Genomic DNA, 24,283 nt, shown 5'->3' with positions numbered 1-24,283 from the left:
CCCCCACCTGAAATGGAACGGGCTTTGGGATTAGTGCCTTCCACGGGAGGTTTGCAGGGGCCCTCAGTGTGTGTGTGGCAGGGCAGGGGGGCGGGGGTTCACTATAGTCTCTAATGTGACTTCAGATTTTAACTCATGTCTACAAAAAACATTCTTCTGCTACAGGATAAGCCTCTTCCCATTCAAGGGAGATGTGTTTAAATAAACTAAACAGGAAAAGCAATAAGCCGGTTTCTCTGCCTGCTAACCCCAGCATGCTCTCTTGTTACAGTGGACAGCAGACACTGTGGGACTTGTGACTTTTAAAGCTTATGTTTTGTGAAGATAGAGAAAAGCATGCTCATATTCATAAGCTCCTCAGAATGACTTTTTCATGTGATTGTGGTGAAAATAAGAAGTGTGTAGAGAGACTTCATTCTTAAAAGCAGTACGTAAAGCAAGTGCACACGATGCCAGCACAGTCTGGGTAAAAGCATCGGTTGTTCACAGGGTGTCTAGATCCAGCTTTTCTCTCTTGCTCTTCCTGCCCTGCAGCTGCCAGCCTGACAGTCTCAGGGCAGCAGACGCAAGGCTTTTCAACTAGTGGCCACTATGTGACCAAACTTGCAAACACACGCTCTGTCTCTGTGTGTGAGAGAGACTTGTACAATTCTCAGCTGTACCTGCGGAAATGCCTCCACCAGGGCAGAGAGCTGCTGTCTGCAATCCTTGAAAGTTTCCATATCCCTTTCATGGTGTCCCTAACCACTGAGTGTTTTCCGGGCTATGCCGTATTGTTTTCATACATTTAAATCAGGTTTCTCCAAAATGTTCATGTCTCCAACAGAAATCTTTTTTTTTTTTTTGTAGAGACAGAGTTTCACTTTATTGCCCTCGGTAGAGTGCCGTGGCGTCACACAGCTCACAGCAACCTCCAACTCCTGGGCTTAGGCGATTCTCTTGCCTCAGCCTGAGTAGCTGGGACTACAGGCGCCCGCCACAACACCCGGCTATTTTTTTGTTGCAATTTGGCCGGGGCCAGGTTTGAACCTGCCCCTCCCCCCCACCTCCGTATATGCGGCTGGCGCCCTACCCACTGAGCCACAGGTGCCACCCTCCAACAGAAATCTTTGAGCTTGTCACCTCGCATGCATTTGTAGTCTATGATATAAAAACAGGTTTGTGGAGAGGGAGAAAGGAGACTTGTGTATCACGTGTTCAGAGGAAGAAGGAGCTGGAGGCAGCTGGAGCCTGTATTATGAGCTGGAGGCAGATGGGCCAGGACGAATGCTGCATGGGTGGAAGGGGAGGGAACAGTTGGGGGAAGCAGGCCCATGATGCCAAACTTGTCAGTCACACTGCATATGAGCTACACTGTGTAAGGCCAAGGAGATGATACCACCTTGCAAAGTCATCAGGAATAGCTAGCCTTCCTTGATCGTGTGCCAAATGCTTCTTGGGCATTATTTTGTATAAAACCCAATTTTATAAAAGACACAGCCGAGGCTCTGCAAGGTTAAATGGCCCACCCTCAGCCACATACCCGTCAGAGCAGTACAGCTGGAACCTGAATCTAGACTAGAGGTCCAGAGCACACACTCCTTACTGGATGATGTGAAAGAGAACTTGAGTCTCACCTGTTAAGGAACTTGCCATGACAACAGGGATGGGACTATAGGTCTGTCCCGACTCCAGTCTGTCATCTTTGTACTCCCCTGTGACCCCAGGAGGTGGATTGAAAAGCCAAGAGAAAGATACAAACGTTCCTTTCTGTCTAGGTGTTGCTCTGGACAGAGAGGTGTGGCATTTGCAGTCAAATGCCCCCGCTGCATTGCCACTTGGATATTCTGTGACCTAGATGAACTAGCTCTTGTCTTCAAAGATGCCTTCAGGGGGACCTACACAAGCCACAGTTCCCTGGTGAGCTGTATGCCAGGAACCTGGCACCATCTCCGCTTCCAGGAGCTCCTAAATAGGATGGGCGCAAGGCTTTTCCCTCACTTTTCACTGTAGTTTTGGAACTGGTTTTGTAGGAGACTGCTCTGTTTGAGAAGATAATATTTAAAGGATAAGGAAATACTAAAAGACAAAGCCTGCTGAAAAGATGATGAGGTTCCCCCCCTCCAAAAAAACTTTTTTGGCTCGGCGCCTGTGGCTCAAGCAGCTAAGGCGCCAGCCACATACACCTGAGCTGGCAAGTTTGAATCCAGCCCGGGCCCGCCAAACAACAATGACGGCTGCAGCCAAAAAATAAATGGGCAAAGAGGGACTTTACCTAACAATTGCAATCAGTGTAACCTGGCTTATTGTACCCTCAATGAATCCCCAACAATAAATAAATAAATAAATAAATGGGCATTGTGGTGGGTGCCTATAGCCCCAGCTACTTGGGAGGTGGAGGTAGGAGAATCGCTTGAGGCCAGGAGTTGGAGGTTGCTGTGAGCTGTGAGGCCACCGCACTCTACCCAGCTTAAGGCTCTATCTCAAAAAAAAAAAAAAAAAAAAAAAAAGTTTCTTGCCATTACAACACTCTTCTCCCATATAGGGATAGAGGTGAGGGGTGGGAACGGCCAGGAGTGCATGCAAGGTACCAGGACTGCCCCAGGTACCAAAAGGGTTAATGCCACTTGCTTTTAGCTACTGAAATGATGTCTGAAAAAGCAAGTTATTATTCCTGTGGCAAAAACTGCCTAGAGCCATTTCTCTTAGTTTTTAAATACTATGTTCATGCCAGATAAAACTGCCTAGAATATGATCCTGCAGCTAGCCTCCTTCTCCTGTGTGCTGGATGTTAAAAGGCTTGTGTGGCACAGAGTTCTCATGGGCCACCTATTTTTCGTTGTGTGGGCTCTTTGGCCCCCCAAACCTCCAGGTTGCAAAAACAGTTTTTTCCTATGTAGAGGCAAGAGCAAGTGGTAGAAGGCTTGTTCTTTGACTGTCAGGTGGAATGAGGCTGCTTGAGCTGAGTGATAGAAGGAGACATTATTGAAACAGGACAGACATTCCCCAGAGTGGAAAAAGGCAATTAGGGTTTTTGTGAGAATGGGGCTGTCTGGAGAAACAATAATAAAAAGGATATTGACAGTGGTGAATTTTTTTATTCTTTTAAAATTGTGTGTGTGCTAACTACATCAGGAGCTTTGTTAAGCTGTACTGTCACCGTTTTTCTTCTCCCCTCTCCGGACTGCTCTCAGCACACAGCGTGTGTGAGGGAAGGCTATAGGCCTCCAGGCTCCCTGAGTCCACACCACACCCTAGGAGTTCTTTGCCTAAAGTGCTCACATCTTTGCCTCTGTCACACACTGCTTTTGGTTCTAACATTTAGCGTGTATGCAGCTGATGTTGTAATTGATTTGGGGGAAAGCAGATGATTGCTTCTGTTTTAGAATTGTCTCAGTGATTTTTGTGTTGTTAAGGAGCAGAGTAGAGTTTTCCAAATTGTAGGTTCTCCTTCCTTTGAAAAACAGGCAGACCAGTGCCCAGTTTGGTGTTTCACTTTGGCTTTGGTTGCCCCTGTACAGCTGACCTGTCCATCCACTGGCTCTCTTCCCTCAGCCCAGTAGCGCACTGTGGAGCCACCTCAGTCAGCTGAGGATCTAGTTATGTTCATGGGAGAGTAATGATTTTCCCTCCATCACGCAAAGCCAGGGATGGAGGAGAATGTAAAGCAGATAGGTTCTACTCCCCAAACACCTGCAGCTGCTTTGCCTGTACCATGGGCCTGATGAAATAAAATGCATTAAGATCCTTTAATACATTGCGGTGCTACAAATTCTGCCTTGGGCTTTGGGTCAGTGGATGAGGTGTAATCCAGGGATTGCTGCTGGTGGGAGTATAAATGGCTAATGCTTTCCAACAAGCTTCAATGTAGCCACCTGCTGTTCCCAACATGTACTTACAAATGAGCTATGAGGTCAGTGAGCTGTCCTGAGCTTTCAAAAAGTTTTACCTTGCAGGAAAAATGTGATTCTTTTTTCAGAAGAGCTTGCCTGGACGTTTCAGATTCATGGGTCAGGTACACTTGCCATTTATTTTGTGAATAGACAATTCAGACACAAAGTGGTACCTACTGAGTTGAGATTCGGAGGGTTAACTCAGGAAGCTTTGGGAAGTCTTCTTAGGTTCTGTTCCCTGGAGCCTACGTGCACCTGTAAGAACAGTCTCTGGTTTACGTTGGAACTGGATAGACCTGCCTGGCCTTGTTGCTGTGCTGCCCCCAATACAGGCTGGGCATGCTGGTGAGCAGGCACCCTGAGGCAGACACTCCGTGTGCAGATGGCATGCACACTACCTCCCCAGGCTGCACACCAGCCAAGCAGTTAACAGTATCTTAATGCCCAAGGCTTGTCAGTATTTCTTGGTGGTTCTTGAACTTTTGGCAATTTGAAATTCAAATGAGTAAGAAAGTATAAAACATTTCTTACAAGTGAGGTAAAAGCACCTGAGCAGCTCAGGCTTTAAGCCACTTAGGAGTCAGGCACAGGAGCTGTGCCTGTAATCCCAGCACTTTGTCAGGTTGAGACAGAAGGATCATTTGAGGCCAAAAGTTCAAGACCAGCTTGGGCAAGACCCCATCTATTAAAAAAAGAAAGAAAGAAAAAAAAAACTTAGTTGAACATGGTGGCATGCCTATAGTCCCAGCTACTCTGAAGTCTGAGGCAGGAGGATGGCTTAAGCCCAGGAGTTCAAGGCTGCAGTGAGCTGTGATCATGTCACTGCACCCCAGCCTGGGAGACAAAGAGAGACCCTATCTCCAAAAAGACAAAACAAACAAAAGCCACTTGAGGAAGTCTCCACGTGGGGGAATCTGCAAAAGAGCAAACCGTCCAGTGCTGCCACTTTTTCCAGCTTTACATGGTGTTTTTTACTCCATGAGAAGGCCTATAAGCAGGATTTCTATTTGGCACAGATTGAATAAAAATGTCGAGAACCCCAATTTCAGCATTTCTTTTCTGGAAATTCTGTAGAAAAGAATAATTCCAACCCTGCTCAATTTTTAGGGCATGGAAGGAAATGCTGGCTTGGAGGCTCCTGGCCTCAGCCAAGGGTAGGGGCCCCATGTCAGTCAGGATGTCAGCTGGGCTTCCCTGTGGCCTGTGGGGAAGAGAACTGGCAGATGAGGAGGCCATCTTGGTTCTGCTGCCCCCATGTCCTGCCTGCCATCACTGCCAAGAGCTAGAGAACACAGACTCACTAGGCTGAGTGATGCCTCTGAGTGTTCCTCTGTGCGGTGATTGTCCTTGATTTTCTACAAAAGTGAATGAAATAGGAAATATTATTTACAACTTTGGTAATGTTTAGAGCAAGCAGTTTGGGTGTTAAGGCCTCTCTTCCCAATGATGGCGTTTGCACAAATTGTTCTCAGTCCTGTAGATTTAGTCTCAAAACACCCAGACCCCCTGTCTGTGTAAGCAGAGTTGAGCTGTGGCTGTGGATGCAGGCATCTGGATGGATTGTATGAATTTCAGATGTCAGCTTGAAAAGCTGTAGGGTCAAGTTAGAGATTTGATTCCCACCAGGTGAGCATTGTTAGAAATCTGCATGTCAAAGCTTTGTGAGTCTCAGCAGAATGAGCCTCCCTTCCGTTCCCTGCTGGGAACATGTTTTCAAGACCTTTCTGGTGTTGTAGGGTATCTTCAAGTCTTTCTGGCACCCAGGTCATTGGAGCCACAGGCCCTACCACGTCTGCATGGGGAGGACGGGAGTCCAGATGTTCTGGTTCGATACACATGAGTGGCCATCAGTGATACACCTGTCCTCTCAAATAAGCAAGCCGAGTGACCTGAAAGCTGCCTTCTGCATTTCTTTTTCACGTGGGATTCTTCAGGACAGAGGTTTAGATAGGTCTTGAATTGTATATATTTTTTCTTTCTGCCATAATCGTGTCTCTGTTAGTGATAAACTCAGGAAAGCTATTGCTGTCCCCCATCCCTTGCTGTCTACAGTCCCAGGCTTAGGCAGGGTCCTGGGATGACAGCCTTTGATGCTTCGGCCACTCTTCTTCCCCTCCTGTTCCAGGTTCCCCTTCTTGGTGGTGGCTACTCAGTTGAAGAGGGTCTTCTCAAACTGAGGGCATAGCTACTGGAGACCCTGGGGAGACGTCCAGCCCAGGTCACAGGGGGTGACTGGTACTAGGGGCAGTGGTTGGGCGTCCTTACTAGTACTGTTGTCTCTGTTCCTGTGCCCAGGACGGCCTGTCAGAAGCCAGGCTAGTGGCCGAGAGAGGCTGCATGGAAGTATGGGGCTGTGGCACAGACTACTTACAGAGCTGCTGCTTCACCCTCCCTTTTTAATCAAAGGCTTGTCCCAGATTGCTTTTCATTGCCAGGAAGCAAAAAGACACCCACACAAGTCCTTGAGTATTTGTATAGATTAATGAAAACAACTCAGGCAGCCTTAAGGGAGCTCTGCAGCTTCCTCCTGGACCAGTATTTCATGGAAACCAGTAATCCTGGGTTCTGAGGAGCAGGGCAGCTGGTCATGTGGCTTGGCAGGGGAAAGGGCTTGGATTAAATCTTACACTTAGCAGGCAGCTCATGGTTTCAAAAACTTTTTATCTTGACTATTTCCTCTCTTTTGGGCTTGAGCATTCTTTTAATCCTATTCCCCTGCACCTTATCCTTCTTCATCCCTCCAAAGCACTGTACACTATATAGCCACTGTGAACAAAAATATATTGGGATAAACAGTGGAGCCATAGGAGAGTGTAGACATGGGTTATATGTATGTGAATAAGTGAATTCAATTTTAATACAGAACTTTTTAAAATATGGGGTAGGGGGAAGAATTGCATGATCCCTGGGTGATGATACCAGAGCCAGTGTCTTGGTTTGGCTGACCAGTTCTGTGTTCTCTGTGTTTTCATGTCTTCTAGACACCACCACCACCTCTCAGGAAGGGCCCCAGTTGCTTTCTAAGGCGTAGCCTAGTGAGACAAGGCTGTAAGCCCCTGTCTTCCCTAGTAGCCTGAACTTGTCTCTCTTCTCATACCTAGCTTGGTCTCTAGACTTCAGTCAGAGAACAGTCTAAGGTTCTGGGGGTACCAAGAAAAAAGGACAAAAATTCTTGCCACCCATCAGTCATTTCCACCCTCCTCTCCCCCTCACTTCCACACCTAGGACAACCCACTCCTAACTACTAACACCAGAATACATCCAGCCATTGGCCACTGTCAGTGGATATTATCTACTCAGTATGTAAGACAAATTCCAACATGTAACTTCTTAGTGAGTGAGCCTGATAGGAGCGAGAATTGAGCTATCTCATAACCTCAGCCTCATTGCAGCAGCTCAGAAAGTTAGCCTTCCAAAGTTTCTCCTAGACTTCCCCAACGAATCACACACTTGTATAGTCTAATTGTTAGCAACTCTGCTCCCCAGACCTAGATGCTGCTTAATAGTTTTCACCTCTCAAAAATGAAAGCCAAGTATCAAGGTGTGTCTAACTTTCACGTGTGCACGGAACTTGAGTCGGAAAATAAGATGAGAACCCTTGGGTGACCAGGGGGAGTATAGGGGCAGTTGCCATGGCTGTCACTCCCTGTTGCCTTTTCCAGTCAATCCTGGGGCTCTGAGGTCACTGGGTTGGCTGCCCTCCACCCCCAGCTGGTGTAAAGCTAGTTAAGCAAGTGAGGGGGCAGGGGTGAGGGAACCAGACTCGCTCTCCCCTCTATTCATTCTGCCTTTGACCAAGGAGGTGTTGAGCTGAGCTAGGAGCTGTGTTAATTCCAGTGGTAATCCGTTTCCAACGACATTTATTCAGCCAGCAGCATTCATGAGAAAGAGAGAAGGGCCCCTGGGACAGCCTTTGATGCTTCAGCCACTCTTCTTCCCCTCCTGTTCCGGGTTCTTAAAAGAAGGGAATCATCATTCCAGGATCTTAAAGGAAGGGAACCAAAGGGGCAGCAGGCATCCTCCTGCCCTATTATAGGTGCTGATGATACAGAAAGTACATCAGGACTTGGTGACAGAAATATCTACAGACACATCCTCATGCTGTCTTATTGGTGCCCCCACCCAAAGCCCCAACTGGCAGCAGGTTCTCCCTCACCAAGTCAGCTTTGCTGTGAAAAGATGATTTTTGCTTGTTAGATGGGGGATGCATATTGAGGCCATCCATACTTGTGTTGTGAAATCCTTTAGGAGGAAGACAACTGGTATCCAATATCTTCGAGTAATGAACTTATCAGTAAATATAACACATGAGCTCATTAATCTTAACTTTGTTTTGGGACCAAGTGGGAACTCAGCTTCTCGGGAGACAAAAATTTCATCTCTGTTCTTTTCCTTAAACCCAGTCCCAATTTAGAGGCAAACATATTGCCCTGCTCTCCCTGGGAAGCAGTTAATAATGTGTCTCCTTGCACACGGTGTGAGCTCAAGGCAGGATGTGAGTGTCAGCTGCATTCTCGAGGTAGGATGGTCCCTAGCAATCTAAGATCACATTCTTCCTCTCTGTCCTCCAGCCCCCACCTCCTTCAGGACGTGGAATATTGTCTGGGTGAAGTTAATCTTAAAAGTTAAGACCACTGAATATTAAGTTAATCTTAAACCTTAAGGCTGCTGAACCCCTTGTCTATCCTAGACTTGGTCCTTGCTTTAGCTTCTGCTAATCTTCTAAAATCTTTTCAAAGGTGTGAAAAGAAATTGAGGATGGGGAAGGAATGAGTCATGGTCTGTTAGGAGCGGCCACCCATCCTGCATGGTCTCCGTCTTTTGTTCTGCCTGTTTCACTGGTCTTTTTTTCTTATTTGCCAGACCAATGACCCCCTTGGATTTCTCTGCTCCAAGGAAGGGACCGAAAGCATCCGCTTCTGGGAGGGCAGGGCAAGTGGAAGCCCTGCGCACGGGCCGCTCAGCCTACCACCTACCAGATGGAGTTAGAAGTGTCAGGTTCCTCAGAGGCGGCATATTAGCTCAACGTTTCTATTCTTTCCTCTATTTAATGTAATATCTTTTCTAGCCTTGAAATTAATCCATTTCCCTATGAGAGCCCCACTCACCGGTGGGTTATGGTTTGATCGATCTCACCCCATCCCACCCCCCACCCTGCTATATAGGAGGTAGTTTGTCATTTAAGCCATAATCATTTCTCCTCCCACCCTGCCTCCAGGAAGTAATAACTGTCCTGTGGTGGATATTACAGTTTTGCTCAAGGGGAAGTGCTGAGCTGATAGCCCTGTGCATCCAGCATGCTTGGCCGGAAGGGGGCTTAGAGCTCGCTCATTTCCAGGCAAGGGGTTGTGTCTCACTACAGCAGCCAACTCGGGGTCCTTCCTTCGGGAGTTCAGGCAAGGGCAGTCACAGCTTAAGAGTTCTGGGGGTGTCAGACTGACCTGAGCAGTTGTGGCATGTGAGGTGCTGGGTAGGGGATATTAGAATAAACTCTCATCAAAAGCAAGAGACCTGCTGTGACTGTTATTCCCCCACTGACTTGTCTCCTGTGTGCCCTGGACAAGAGTGAGAGCCAGGCTTTGCGCATTTGGAGGCCACCTAACACTTTCCCCCGTTTCTCCCCTGCCGCAGGTTACGTGTTCTGTATGTTACACCGCCTCCCGGAGCAGCATGACTGTACGTTTGACCACATGGGCCGTGGCCGAGAGGAAGCCATCATGAAAATGGTGAAACTGGACCGGAAAGTGGGGCGCTCTTGCCAGCGCATCGGAGAGGGGTGCTCCTGAAGGCCAGGCATGGCCACCACATGACGCTGTTCTTAGTTCACTAATGTTAGCCTTATTTAGGACAAAGTCAGCCAGACACCTTGTACTGGGCACATGTCAGACTACAGCCAGTCCGTCTCCTTTCTTTAGCCAGCCATCCTGGTACTGTAGTTTAGGGGTTGATGGTGGTTGAAATTGATTTCTGGCTGGTTACTAAGGTGCCTGCTAGCCATTGTATAAAATTAAAACATGAAGAAATATTTTTTTTTGAGCATGGCTAGTGGATTTAAAACAACACATACCTGTCACTGCTGGAGTCAAACTTATAAAAAGCCTTAAGCGGAAAGTGTTCCAGACGGAGACTCTGAGTTAATAGAGGAGTAGAAGCTGGTGTTAAAGTTCCCACGACGCACATGGCTTTGCCAGAAACTCTGTTCAATGTTCGGCCTTTCACCTCTTCACTTATGCTTAGTCCCAGTAGCCAGGATGCCTGACGGCCACGCGTGCCTTGGCCACAGGAGGCTGCTGAGATCGGCCATGTGGCTGGGCTGGGTGGTGGCCATGCTCTCCCACAGAGCTAGAAATGGGGGGTAGGGGGACAGATTCTTACAGAAATTTTTTTACCTGACTTGCTATGGAAAAATACTCACAGGAAGAGAAACAATAGCCTCATTTTGAAAATTAGCTCCACTCAAAACTAGTCCATGAACAAGACCCACCTTTTCTATACAGAATCCATGGTCATAGGCAGTAGCCAGAGTGCCCCCTGACCCATAAGCTCTGGTGTGCCATTTGCCAAGTGCAGGGATCTGGCAGTTGATCAAATAAGGGTAATGGCAGCACAGCAGCTGTGACTGGGTCTACAAACTGGCCTCTGCAGCTAGATTTCTATATTGGGAGTTTTTTTTTTTTTTTTTTAAAGACATTTCATAGCCAGTAGGAATCAGTAGACGTGCTGGGAGCAGCTAGGGAAGCTGCTGTCCACAGACCTGCCCCTTCCAGCTGAAGCCTGCTCACACCTCCACGGGCAGGAGGATGGTGCTGTGGCCTCTGCTCTCATTTCTATGCAGTCCCGTAGTCCAAGGACAACCAGTCCGCATCTACTACATAGCAAGTTTAGTAAGGGAAGGCAGCACACTTCACAGGGACCGTGGTTTTGGATCAGTCTGGAACAGCAATTTGTGGCTGGCCCAGCTCTGGGAGTAACATTTGCTCTGGCAAGTAGAGTAGGAGGGTGTATTTCTCAGCCTGTATGGGCAGAGAGGAGGAGTGCAGTGGCCACAGCAGCCTGGCCCAGGTGGGGGGTGGTGGCTGGGGGACAGGATTAGGGCTCCCTTGAAAGCTGTTGAGGGCCCAGCAGTCCCCGTGGTCCCAGTGCCCACCTGATCCAGGTCAGTGAGGATGAATGGCTCCTGCAGAGGCAGTGTGAATCTGCCACGCACAGGCTACTGGAATGGTGTAACCCAGCAACTTTCCTTTTTATAAAACAACAAACAGTTCAACTCTGTCTGCAAATTAACAGATGAAGACCTGCAACTGCAAATGTTTTTTGATCCGAAATACTGAAATAGGAAATCATGCTCTTCCCACCCTCCACCCCCACCAGAGTGGAATCTGCTGCAAAATCCCCAGCCTTAATTCTTGCTTCAGGACCCAGACCGGTGTCTTGCCCTAGGGCAGCCCAGGGCAGAGGGGCCAGGTCTATCCAGCGTTTACCACTGCTGTCAAGCCGCAGCCCTCTGGCCACCACATGGCCTTCCTCATGAGGCGTCCTGTCAGGCTCCCTCCAAACTCTGGTCCCGAAGAGGCTGCACACCTTCCTGGCTCTCCCCAGGCCCCACCGGCTGCACAGAGGCAGCAACGGGAAGGAGCAGCTCTGGGGAGCTGGCCGCACACAGGGATCCAAACCCGTGTTCACTTCCTGACTTACAGCTGGGGGTAGGGGAGGAAGGGCTTGTTCCCCTGCAGTATCTGTTCTGTGAAGTTTGTTAAATGTAAGGAAAGCTTAAATTCTTGTATCTTTAAAAGAGAAAATCTTATTTAACCCTTTTGTGTTCTAGATTTACTTACACACATAGCCTAGAGCTCAGTTTTAGTTTTAACATTTGTGAAAATATTAAAAGAATCTTGTAACTTTATTCTTTTTTCTCCTGCTGAAAAAAAATTAAACCAATCGTATGAAAGTCTGGCTGTCTCTGTCTCATCTCCTAAGTCTCCTGAGTGCCTCTTGGGTCACTAGAAAAATAGTACAGTATCTCCCTGACCAGGGCTGTGAAGAGACTGCGGGGACCTGTGGTGCAGAGTCTCTACGGTATTTGGGTGACTCATCCAGTAAGTGTCCAGGCTAAACAGCTAAGTCCCTGGTTTCAGTTGGGTGGATCTACTTTGCTGGCCGTCTGGTAAAAGGTTGGGTCATTGGGCCAAGCCAGTGCCAGCAGCAAGGAGGTTACGTGTCTGGGGGCAATGCCAAGACTTTCACCAGCCCTGAGGGCTCCCGGTGTGGGATGCGTGGGGGTCGAGTGCCCAGGTCCCACCGGAAAGGCAGCTTCTCCTAGACCCACACCCCACCCAAGAAGGGCCTATAGGATGAGCAGTGAAAGTTTCCCCAAGGGAGGGGTGGAGGGGGGTACATGCTGTGTGAACTCTTCAGCATATAAGATATGTATGTGTAAAGTCTTTTAAAAAAACATTTGGCAGGGGTGAAGCAGAGGAGTGGCCCCTGTCCCACTGGTTTTATGGCAGAGAGATTGGCCACATAGGTATCAGGGGGAGGATGAAAAATCTTTAGAGAAAATCAAAAGAGCAAAGCACAGGCTTGCCTGGTGGAGGCAAACTTGCGGGTGGTTGGAGAGCAGTAAAGGGTCTGGCGGCCTTCGAACACGGGTGCGGGGGGCGAGCACCCACACACCTCACTGGCCCTGCAGGAGCGGGCCTCCCATCAACACTCCTGTTGCCTCAGGGAGACTTTTATGCCCACAGAAATCCACAGGAGGATGAGGGGATGACGGAAAGAAGAAACCCTCCTGGGAGGATGGCAGGGAGCAGCAGGAAGCTATGGGGGAAGGGGACTGGGGGTCTTTAAGGGAGCCCATCAGTGCCACATACAGTGAACCACAAACAGCCCCCTCAACCCCGGAGAAGGGGTCACTGAGAGGGAGGACAAAAGCAATATCTAAGAAAGGTCTTTAGGGGGCTCAGAAATGTGCCTCCCCTGCAGCCATTTTCAGTGCTACCTGCAGGAGGGTTCCAGGAGAGCAGTAAGCAGAGAAGGATGTGGAGCAGGACTCAGGAGGCAGCACCAGGCCTGACAACTACAGCCAAAAAACAGCCGGGTGTTGTGTTGGGCGCCTGTAGTCCCAGCCATTTGGGAGGCTGAGGCAGGAGACTCACTTAAGCCCAAGCGTTTGAGGTTGCTGTGAGCTGTGATGCTACCGCACTCTACCCAGGGCGATAAGGTGAGATTCTGTCTCAAAAAAAAAAAAAGATAGGAAGTATCTGTGGGGCATGTCACAAGTAACACTGCATTTTGTTGATGGTTGGGTGTTTGTCAACCTTACAAGATGTGTAATTTGTTCTGAATTGTTTTCTCATTTCTTATTTCACATTTGAACTTAATTTTGTAGTCATAATTTTTATTCTTTTTCTGGAGGGACTTCTTAAATTGTATAAACTTCGGGGCTTCAAAACCTGGCAGCGGACTGAGGGCTGAGAGGCTCAGTGAAGGTCACAGGGTGACTTCAGGTTTACTGCTGGCTTCTGGGTGGAACACTCAGTTTAGGTCAGGGGACAAGAAAGACTTCCTGGATGAAGGAAGCGGTGTGCTGACTCTGGTATAAGCTCCTGTCACAGGTGGGCATTTTGGGTACCACTAATCTAAGGGAGTGAATGAGAACTGGCAATTTCCTGATTTCAGAACATTCTTTCTCTAACTTCTTTGACACTTCTACCATCAATAAGTGGAGCCCCTTCCCCTTGGCCAGACTTAGTGACTTACTTCTAATGAACAGTGCACAAAACAGGGTGATGCATCCTGGCTCTGAGGATCTCATACCTACGTGATAAGACTCCCACCTGGCTTTCTCTTGAGACATGTGTCTCAAGAACTCAGGGCTGACAAGAAGTCTGGCGATTTATACCCACTAGGATGGTGATAAGAAGTGGAAAACAACAAGTGTTGACAGGGATGTGGAGAAACTGGAACTCTTGCATATTGCAGGTGAGAATGTAATGTGGTGCAGCTGCTGTGGAAAACACTTTGCTGTTGTCTCAAAAAGTAAGTTGTAGAGGAGTTAGCACACGCACACTCAAGGGATGTTTAGGGAAAAAGGAAAGAAGTGTAAGAAATCAGGACTTACACAAGTACACCTACCCCCATGTTCACAGCAGCACTGTTCACAAGAGCCAAAAAGTAAAAGCACCCCAAGTGTCCACAGGGATGAAGGGGTAAAGTATGGTGTACTCAGACAGTTTAGCCATAAAAAGGAAAAGTGCTGATAATGCACCAGGCCTTTCCCACTCCCAAGGACCAGGTCCCTGAGGCACAGGTGCAGGGGGTGTAGAGCCCACACTTCCAAAGGGTACCCAGAAAGGATAGGAGACGCAGCCAGAAGGGATGCCCAGGGGAGGAGTGGATGGAGGAGCCGAGGCTCAGAGGAAATGTGCCTGCCTGCAGAATGGGGTTTTAGAACTGTTCTGTAACAGGGGAAATGCAGACAGAAAGTGTTGATTCAGATGGGATAATGTTAACAGATCATCAGGACAGCTGACACGTGCCCGCCCTCTCTCTCTCTCTCACACACACACATACACGCTTGTTTAATCTTCACAGTCCTCTGAGGTGCTGCTGTTAGCACCATTGGATAGGTGAGAAAACCTCACATCTGTCTGAGCTGTGGGGCAGGGGGACCAGAGCCGCTGAGCAGGCGCTGGGGAAGGACAGATACCTCAGCTGTGCTCTGCCCTAGACGGCGGAGCTGCGGCCGCCCTGCGTGGGGAGCAGCACCATCTCTGCTGTGCAGTATTTTCACACACAAGTGCCCCACCAGCCTGCCCACGACCTAGGCCAGTTGTGACTTGTCTCTCACCATTGCCTGAGCTCCTGGCACCCTCCTTGCTTCTGTTCTGTTTTGTTTTTCATACCATGTACCTTTCTGGTCATGACTTAAGGAGGGAGTGAGGCCGGGCAACATGTGTTTTACCTTTTGTGCAGGTGAAACAAGTAGAATGTACAGTTTTGAGGCCCCAAGTAGGTGCGGGGACAATAAAATGTGTATCCTTGTAAGTCCTGGGCAAGTACACCCTGGGGAGGGACGAAGCACGATAACCACTGGGCATTGGTAGGGAAATCTTGTTAATGGAAGAAGGCCAAGGCTATTGCAAAATTTGAGTTTGCCATCAAACCCTACCAAAATTAAAGAACATTGTGTTAACAGGATTGTGGGCCAGGCTCAATGGCAAACATCTGTGATCCTATCACTTTGGGAAGCAGAAGCAGGAGGATCACTTGAGGCCAAGAGTTTCAAGACCAGCCTGGGGAACAGAGAAACCCTTCTCTACACAACATAAATTAGCCAGTGTCCTGGCAGGCAGCTGCAGTCCCAGCTACTCAGGAGGCTGAGGCAGGATTGCTTGAGCCCAGGAGTTTGAGGTTACCAGAAGCCTATGATGTCACTGCATTCCAGCTTGGGCAATAGAGAGAAACCCTGTCTCTAAAACAACAAACCCCCCTGAAGGACTGTAAACATTGAAAAAGGAAAGTGAGGCCCCAGCCACCCACACAAGAGCTCACAATCAGACTCAAGGCAGAAAACCACTCCAGAACAGAAGCTCCTGCGCTCCTGAGGCCTGGCTCCTTGGCCGCCTCTCTTTGGTAAATGCAACATGTGGGAGGTGGACCTCTCCCAAGCCTTGCACACCCGCCTGGAAAGGTGATCTCATTCGGGGTCAACCTTGTTCTGTCTGTCACCCTCCTCGTGGAGCAATGCTGAACAGGCCCCACTTCCCCTGCCCCATCCTCCCACCCGGCTGCCCCTGCAGTGAACGCCCTCCTGGGGGCCAGGTGAGCCTGCTATGGTGTGAGTCAGATCAAGACATCAGCTACCCCCCCAATGAGACCTCATTTCTCACACCAGCCGGAGGCCACCTGGCCTTCCCATCCACCTCTCCTAGAAGGGCCCCCTAAGGGCCATGAGTCTTCATGCCCACTCCTCAGCTTCTCAGGGCTTTGCTGAGCTGCCACCTTCTCTGTAAACTTCCTTGGCCTTCAACCCGACGTCCACGCCTACACAGGGCACTGGTCCACATCTGCCCTCTGATGGTGCGCCCCTCCCGGTGGAATTTAAGTGTCCTGAGGGCCATGGAAGGCTGGGTCTGCTTTGTCTTTTTGCTCCTCCCCTCCCATCCTGTGGACAACAGATGACAGGCTGAGGGGGAGAGGGGGTCTGTGGCCTGAGTGTGAGCGGCTCTGCGTCAGGTTTCCTCTGCTCAGCACTAACACCAACCTGAGGCTGGCCACATGGCAGCTCCAGAGCTCAGCTGAAACCAGCAGAGGTGGTTGTTAACAGAAGAAATGTGAAGTCCTGAGTTTAGGTTCCCTGAAGAGAAAACACAGAACAGACACCTACCTGACCTCTGCGTGCGCATCCCCGCGTCCCACATGGAGTCCAGGCCTTCCTGGTGGAGGGTGGGGCTTGCCAGAGACTAAATCAGGGGAAGTTTCCATCAAATACTCATGGCTTGTCAGGTAGAAGCTGAGAGACAAAGAAAGATGGCAGCTGGGGCCACACTCAAAGCGAGGGAATTGACAAGGGAAGTAGGCCTAGGTTCAAGGTGACAGGGAAATTTCTTTTCACCAAAAGTGGCATTGAACAGCCCATGGGGTGGTGGTGGAGAGGAGCCGGACGGCTCTTCCATGCTGAGGCCATGCAGGGGTCAGAGCACGGCCCAAACCCTTCCTCCCGTGCCTGGCTATCCCCACAGGACAGGTAAGAGGGCTTATAACCAGCCTCACTTCAGGGCCCGGGTGGGAGGGAGGCGGCAGTGCTGTCTGCCAACCCCCAAATCAGAGAAACGGGGGAGCCCAGGCAGCGCGCCCATCACTGTCCAGGCCAGTGGAGAAAGGGCAGGATGGCAGTGTCCATGTGAGAGGACTGTGGGCAGGGGGGTCATGTGGAAAGTGACAACATGCACACAGACACGGGAAGTCATCATCACTTTATTTGTAACATGGAACCCACAGCAGCACGCACACAGGCTCAGGGTGTCACACGGTCTGAGTTCCCACAGCAGCACTGCCCCTGGACTTCTTTAGCATCTGGGACAAGGCTCCAAGAATAGAAGAGCCAACCTGACCTGGCAGGGCCACTGCCCATCCCCAAAAAGCCTGGGAATGGGGGTCCAGAGACCCCCAGGGAGAGGCAGCTCCAGTTCTCGGATGAATCCTGGTTAGACACACACGTTTGGTGAGAGCCCTCGCCTTCACCCTGAGGCTGAGCCAGCCGCTCTCCTCTTGCCATCCCAGGCTCGGGAGGGTCAGAATAGGGTGGCTGCAGTGACATACTAGGAAAAGTCTGATGGGGAAACTCCTGACTGTTCCTGAGATCAGATGCAGCCTCTCAGAAGGTCATTTGGGGTAGACCACCCTGAGCCACTTGGGGACGGCTGATCCCAGAGCCCCAGGAACCTCTGTCACACTTGTAGGTTCCCAAGGCCTATCCAGTCCCAGCCCCATCCACCCTGGGGTCCTGTCAAACCCCCAGGCTCTGATGGAAGGGGACCGGGACAAAGACCAACCAGGAACTTGGGGCTATGGGGACTGCTCAGGAGAAGCCATGCTGTCTACCCCAATGCTGCTCAGATAGGTACCCACACTGTCCTGGCCACAATCCCCTGGGCCTCATGTGGCAGCGAGCAGGCAACAGGGCGGCAGACAACTGGACTGTAATAGTGTCACTAGTGTCCCAGGGCACAGAGAGGGGCCCTCTTGCCGCTTCCACCACTGTGCAGAGACTCTGCTTTGGTGCCTTCCGCCTGGAGGAGCCGCTGGCCTTCCAAGGCCTTGGGAAGAAGGTGGAGGAGCCTCTGCCAAGGAGACAATAGCAGGTGCAGGGGTGAGGCTCCAGCCTCTGCCGCCTCCCCCACCTTCCCTGCTCAGGGCTAAAAATACTCAAGGATGCAAATGGTAAATGCTCTGAGACATTTATCATAAATTACGAGTAGATGATTGTGAGTCTTCAGGCCAGAAGGCCTCTGGGGGAATAAATATTTCGATTCTTTAAAAAAAGCAGCAGCTAACCTGACGGGCATCTGGTCTGTCTTCTGGCTAGAGGCTTGCTGGGCATAGCGGGCTGGCCTGGCAGAGGCTGTAATGCTGGAGGCAGGGGCAGGGACCCCTCTGGCCAGGGGCAAGGCTCGGAGTAGCAAAAGAGGATGCGGCAGGTCCAGAGGGACCCAGAGCCAGACAGGAGGGCACCCTTACCCCTTCTGTTGGGTCAGGACATTATTACACGAGCAGGTTGTACCTGTGTAATTTTTTTTAATGAGTAATTTAAAAAGAGAACTGTGATTTTCAAACAAGTATATATGTGGCTGTTCTGGAATCTTCTGTGCCCCCTTGCTGCAGCCTTAGCCCAGCAGAAAGTCCTGGCTGGAGTGACACGGAGCTTGCGTGTGCCTGAGTGTCCTGGGAGGACAGCACAGCTGCCGCCTCTGCCAGCTGGAAGCCAGATACCTCTGTTAATGCCCCCCCATGAAACAAATGTCAGTCCCAGAAATAATGGCTTTTTGGCAAGACAAACGAGCTGAGATTCTGAAGGACCCTGGGCAGAGTTCATGACACCAAGACCCACCATCCCTCTCAACCCTCTCCTAAAGAAAAATGAATACTCCACGACCTGCTCCAAGGCAAGTGGTCCTCCTTTAAAAGCCCAAGATCTCCCTTAGTTAGGGAGACAGATTTGAGGCAGCTTCTCCTGTCATTTCTTCATTGGCAATCTTCATTGTCTATCTTTGGGCGATGAGCGAAGTTTGGCCCCAAGGCTGGGGACATGGCTGCTCCTGCTTCCTCGGCCCACTTGGCGCCGGACCTCACCCTTCCACCTTCTTTACCATTCACTCCGCAGACAACCGGGGCTCAGAATCCTGTCCCCGGATAGTCATTGTCTGGGTCTGAGTCAGGGAAAAAGATGGGAGCTTCTAGTTGTCCCTCAAGCAGTTTAAGCCATTCCTTTCTCTCTTTCTACAAAGTCCAGAGCAAATGCCAGGCACCAGGATGACTTCTAATTTAATATTATAATAATAAAACCTGTGGGGGCACAGAACCATGAACTGCATTGTAAATTCCTAGGGCTACTAACGAGCGCGGAACTCCTGCTGGGGCTGTTGTCAGGACAAACATACAGACTTGATGGCTGCAGATGCAAAAATAAATGGAGCGTGGCCTGTGCCCATCACTGCCTCCACTGTCCGGCCATCCTGCAGGGCTGGCCACCACGTAGAAGGCAGCATGCAAATAACACTGTGAAGCAAATGCTAAGGAGAGGAAACTCCTGCAAGAAGGCAAATTTAATTTTCTTTTCCTTTTTGATACCTTTCTTCCCAGTCCAAAGGGAGGTTCTTAACTGAAGTCTGCCATGGGGAAAGTTCTGTTTCTTTATTACCAAGTGCCCTCAGCACGCGAACGCTCTACTTTTTATTGTAGATTAGGCCTTCCTTTCCCCCCTTGGCTTCAGAAAGGATAAGTGATTACAATTCTGTTATCTTCTAGATTAAAAAGCAGGTGAAGTTGACTGGGTCAGAGCCGTCTGCACAGCAGTTTGACAATTGGACGACAGCATAACTACTGAGCAATTTTTTGCACTATTCAAAAACTCATTTTTTTTTTTTTTTTTGCCAACGAATCAGTCTAACAAACACATCCTACCCTTGCTGAAAATCATTTCTCTTCCCAGCTCTTCTAGGAATAAAACACTTTTTAAATGTATTTGTCAGGAATTGACCCTTCATTTAATAAGATTTTAAAAGTGACAATTTTTAAAGAGCAATTGAAAACCATCATGGCTCATGGTTCTAACTAAAACCAAAAGAATAAAAACAGAAAAAGCACTCAGAAAACAGGAAAACAAGTGTGTGTGCATGCGTGTGAGAAAGAGATGTTTCCGTAGCTGCTGTTACGCTTTCATCCATGTCCCAAATGCTCACAGCAAGACCCACTCCTGCCCTGCTAGGAGCCCTGCCTCTGTACATACCCTGCCTGGTGGTGGCTCAGTCCACCCCAAATGGCCCTCCCGAGAGCTGTCAAAGGTGACTTTGGAAGCTTTCCCCCAAAGCAACAGCGATGTTTTCTTTCTACTCTCCCAAAGTGGTAAAAAATGAAGACAGGGATTCTGGCAATATCCCCTTTCTTTGCTGTCTGGGGACCTGTCTTGCCTACTCGTCTCTGTTCCCTGGAAATGAGGGCTTTGCCCTGTGCCTAGTGTGACACACTTTGACAGTGGTGTCCAGGCCAAGCTGGATATACAAGAGCCACCTGCCCCAAATCAGAAGGCACAGCAAGGACCCTCCCCCAGCCTGGCAAGGAAGGCAGACCCGATGGGGTCCCCTGAGTCCTTCCCTCCAGCACAGCAGGGGTTGTGGGGGGCGGGAGCCTGCCTTCAGTCCTTCCTGCTAACATCTATGCTTAGTGCCTCGCCACTGTCCCCTTACTTTTCTTCATCTGCTAATAGGGATCTTTATTGCAGTTGTCATTGTTGCTTTAGCTGGCCCAGGCTGGGTTTGAACCCACCAGCTTTGTAACGGGTGCTGCTCGGTAATGGGCATCTTCAAAGTGCCAGAAGTCAGGAGAGAGGTCTGGAAGGTGCCTATACCATAGGAAACTAAGGATAGGAGGGAAGGGGCAGACACCCAGCCCCGCATCAGCCCACCTCCTCTTCCTCAGGTCAGAAGTGCGCTCCAGGCCTGGGGCCTCTGGACAGGTGAATTCAGTGTTTAAAAAGAAGTCTTTGAATAGGTCTTTCAAATCATTTGAACTCTGCCCTTGATATGACTGACTGATCTGGCTCCTCTGTCCCCATGTGGGCAGGGAACACACCTTAAAGGAAGTGCTGAGCGGGCAGGAGCCATCAGTGCTAATTGGTGACTGGGGGCAGATGCTGACGGAGAAAATGGCCATGCTGGAGGGCCCTGTGGTGGGCAAGGCACCCTACCATTTGCCATCTCCTATATGGAATGCCTGGCACTCTGGTGGGGGGGGGACCTGTAGCTTTGCCCCCAGGAGCAGCTCCTCTCCACCTGGGCAATCCTCTGCTTTCTGTAGCTCTGTGTTCACAGAAAGAGAACCTTCCCATTTAATCATGCACCCTCGGATGCTCCCTTATGGATAAATCCCTCCAAACTAATTTAAACTAGGAGAAAACAGCTGACCTGCTGGCTCTTCTATACCCCCTGCTAATGTCTTTGAGACACCAGAAGGCAAGCCTGGAGCCCTCACCTCTCCTCTCAGAGGTAGCAGGACCACTGAGGACCCTGGGACCCCTGTACCACTGGCTTGGCCACACTGTTGGGAGGACATTCTCAGGCTGGCACTGCAGAGGCCAGAGTCAGGAGATAGAGAGGCAGATAGCACCCAGCAGCTACTGGGAGGGCAGTCGCACTGGGATGGAGGTCATCAAGTTGGAGACACGGCAGATTGAGCTTCAGTAGTCAAATGAGATCCTTGCAATGAGATCGGGGAAAAAAGCTTCCTAGAGCAGCTGTTCTCCAGCCCCAGGTGAGTCCTGCGGTGCGGGGCACTGCAGCCACCACCTCGGACACTCCAAAGCTGCCGAGCAGGGGCTGCCTCCCAAGCTTGTGCTAAACAAAACTGGAGGGCAGATGAGCCAGGTGCCAGTCCTGGGCAGGCCAGGACTGGGACATGTTTCGCAGCTGGCATGGTGACTGTTTCCTCATCAGCCTCCCCAGCTTAACGGCTAGATATGTTTCAGGAATGACAGGTTAATAACTCAGTGATTCGAGTGACTATTAACTCCAGTGTCCACAAATTGATTTGCCCATTGTGTGTGTTGTTGAACTTCCTCTGAGGCTTTTCCTCTTCGGACCAGGCACTGTGACGGCTGCATCTGTGCCTCAGTGTGGAGAAGCGAGTGTCCCTGCTCTCACTCACGCTCACCCTGGCAAAACTAAGGAAGGGAAATTACAGCGTCAAATGGGACTAAAACAAATGATTTGCTGCTTAAGCATTTCAAAAAGATCTGGAACACCTGTGATTCAGCAAATGGAGAATAACTAAGAGAGTAGAAACCACTCAGTTGCCAGGGCGATGTGCTCCACACAGGCACATGCTGTCTGGAAACAGCCTCCAGGTAACACAAGCTTGGTACTTCCTCTTCTGCTGGTGCGCTCATGGGTCACGCTTGTGTTCCAGCACGTGCCTATTACTCCTCTGCTCCCTTGCCTGGGTTAGATTAGAGAGGTAGGGTGTTAATGGTGGACTTGATGAAGATTGAAGACCCATTTTCTCCCCCTGGAGACCAGACCGATTTGAACAAATTGAGACGAACAAAACAGCCCCTTTCTGTCCTTGGGGAAAAAAACCTGTCTGTGTCCATTTTTGTAGCCAGGTCTGCTCCTCCCTAGAAACTGGGTCGGCGGGGGCAGGGGCGGGGGTGGGAGGAGGCAATCAACAAAGCCCCTGCTCAGGGAGAACACGCCACCTCCTGCCGTGTCAGGGCACACCGAGTCCCACAGGCCCACTGCCTCCTTTATTGATGCTGCTGGTTGGGTGAGTGCGAGTTGGAGCCTGGGCTGGAGGGCAGTGAGTTGCCACCGGGGGCCCGCAGGGCGTGAGGGTCAAGCTGCTGACCAGCTGTGCTGGTGTCCCCTGTCCCTGGTTCCTCGCTGTTTTCCTCCTTCTGGCTATTCTGCTGCTCTGGACACTCAAAGTGGACACAGTGGAACACCTGGGTGAGAAAAGGGAAAGACCACGTGAGTGACGGTCAGTGCGACCTCAGAGCTGGCCCGGTCGGGATCCGATCCTGCCAGGCTTTGGGGACTACCACGTGGGAGTCAGAGGAGGTCCTTTTCACTCCCAACTGCCCCCTGCCCCTGGTGCAGATACCTGACAGTACCAGAAGGTTGTAAATGCATTTTGATCAGTCAGGATGAAGTAAATGAACCAGTGGTCCACAAGTTATGGACATCATGACATGGGTTCCCATAAAATGTTCATAGTAGAGTCCTGCATTTTTGCTTACTTTTGTCTTATGGGCTCGTTTTCTTTTTAAATTAGTTTTGTATTTGGCACTTGGGCTAAAAGTCAAGAGGAGTTGACTGTGGTGATGGTTGCACAGCTCTGTATAGTTATGGACAGTAGTTCCTCAAATATGTCATTTTGTTATAACATTGATGAATAAAATCAACTCCCACTTGGGGCCACTGTCTGTCTGTGGGGAGTTTCCACACTGGCCTCTCATCCTCCTGAATCCCAGGGATGTGCAAGTTAGGTTCACTGGCGTGTCTACACGGCCCCAGTCTGAGTGAGTGTGGCTGCGTGGGATGGTGTCCTGTCTAGGGCTGGTTTACCATTGGCACCCTGAGCTGCCAGGATAAGCTCCAGCACCATGACCCTTGAACTGGAATAACTGGGTAAACAAGTATCTTACTTGTTTTTATTAATCTTTCTTAAATACACGTACAGGTCATGTTTATTTCAATGTTTTCCTTCTCTCTCTCTCTTTTTTTTTGAGACAGAGTCTTGCTCTGTCACCCTGGCTAGACTGAGGCCATGGCCCCTGCCTAGCATAAAGCAATCTTGAACTCAAGGTTGAACCTTGAACCTTGAGCTCAAGCTATCCTCCTGCCTCAGCTGCAGGTGTCACAATGCCCGGCTAATTTTTTTTTTTGTATTTCACTGGTTTCTACTAGAAGTGTTTTGGTCTTTATTTAGAAGTTCAGTGATGTTTAATTCTTATTTAAGTCAATTAGTAAAATCAGTTTCATTACACATCCTTTTGCTTAAAGTTGCAGTTTCTAAGAACCTATCAGTGGTGTTAGGCGAGAACTGTATGCTGAAAACTACTGAATTGTACGCTTTATATGAGGGAGTAGTATGGTGTGGGAATTACATCTCAATTAAGCTGTAATTTACAAAAAGCCAGCAGGGCACTTATCTTGAGTAAGGTCCAAATGCATAACTTCCCTGGCCCTGCAAGGGCTGAACCTAGACCCTGCTGGTGCTGTGCTGGGGAATGGACTTCCACCCTCCGTGGCTTGGGACACTCTGTATAAACACCCTCAACTCCCCTCTAGGAGCCAGGAAAAGCTTGCTTACTGCCTGTTGGTCAGTCGGGAAGCATGGTGAACCCTGTTTCAGCGCAGGCAGTTACCCTGCCAACAGGGCATAGCACAGTGCTCAACAAGCAAGGGTGAGCCATGGCCCTGACCTTGAGAATATGCATCATGGTGGGGGTGGGTGGTGGGTTGGACATGTAAGTGTGAGCTGTTGGTGCAGGAGAAGCGTGTTGAGAGGAACCATGGGTCAGTGTGGAGTGTGAGGGATGCTGGCTGCCTCCCCACACCCCACGCCCCCCACCCCCCCAAGGCCACACATGACTTTCTTCTCTCCACTATCTCACAACCAAATCCTTCTGGAGT

General features: G+C 49.9%; 2 protein-coding genes across 4 annotated transcripts in view; one reads left to right on the top strand and one right to left on the bottom strand.

Annotated features, from left to right (window-relative positions):
* Nucleotides 1-11,820, top strand: part of ZFAND3 (zinc finger AN1-type containing 3) — a 390,125-nt gene extending 378,305 nt beyond the window's left edge. For both annotated transcript variants that reach the window (XM_053603532.1, XM_053603533.1), the window contains exon 6: nt 9,504-11,820. In XM_053603532.1, coding sequence (XP_053459507.1) covers nt 9,504-9,658 — 155 coding nt within the window. In that variant the 3' untranslated portion in view covers nt 9,659-11,820. The remainder of the gene's footprint in view (nt 1-9,503) is intronic.
* A 5,014-nt stretch (nt 11,821-16,834) lies between these two features.
* The window catches only part of BTBD9 (BTB domain containing 9), a 478,407-nt gene continuing 470,958 nt past the window's right edge, over nt 16,835-24,283 (bottom strand). For both annotated transcript variants that reach the window (XM_053603528.1, XM_053603529.1), the window contains one exon: nt 16,835-22,590. In XM_053603528.1, coding sequence (XP_053459503.1) covers nt 22,393-22,590 — 198 coding nt within the window. In that variant the 3' untranslated portion in view covers nt 16,835-22,392. The remainder of the gene's footprint in view (nt 22,591-24,283) is intronic.

This window comes from Nycticebus coucang, chromosome 9 (genome assembly GCF_027406575.1).
Source record: "Nycticebus coucang isolate mNycCou1 chromosome 9, mNycCou1.pri, whole genome shotgun sequence".
Lineage (NCBI taxonomy): Eukaryota > Metazoa > Chordata > Mammalia > Primates > Lorisidae > Nycticebus > Nycticebus coucang.
This window is presented reverse-complemented; position numbering and strand designations above follow the sequence as displayed.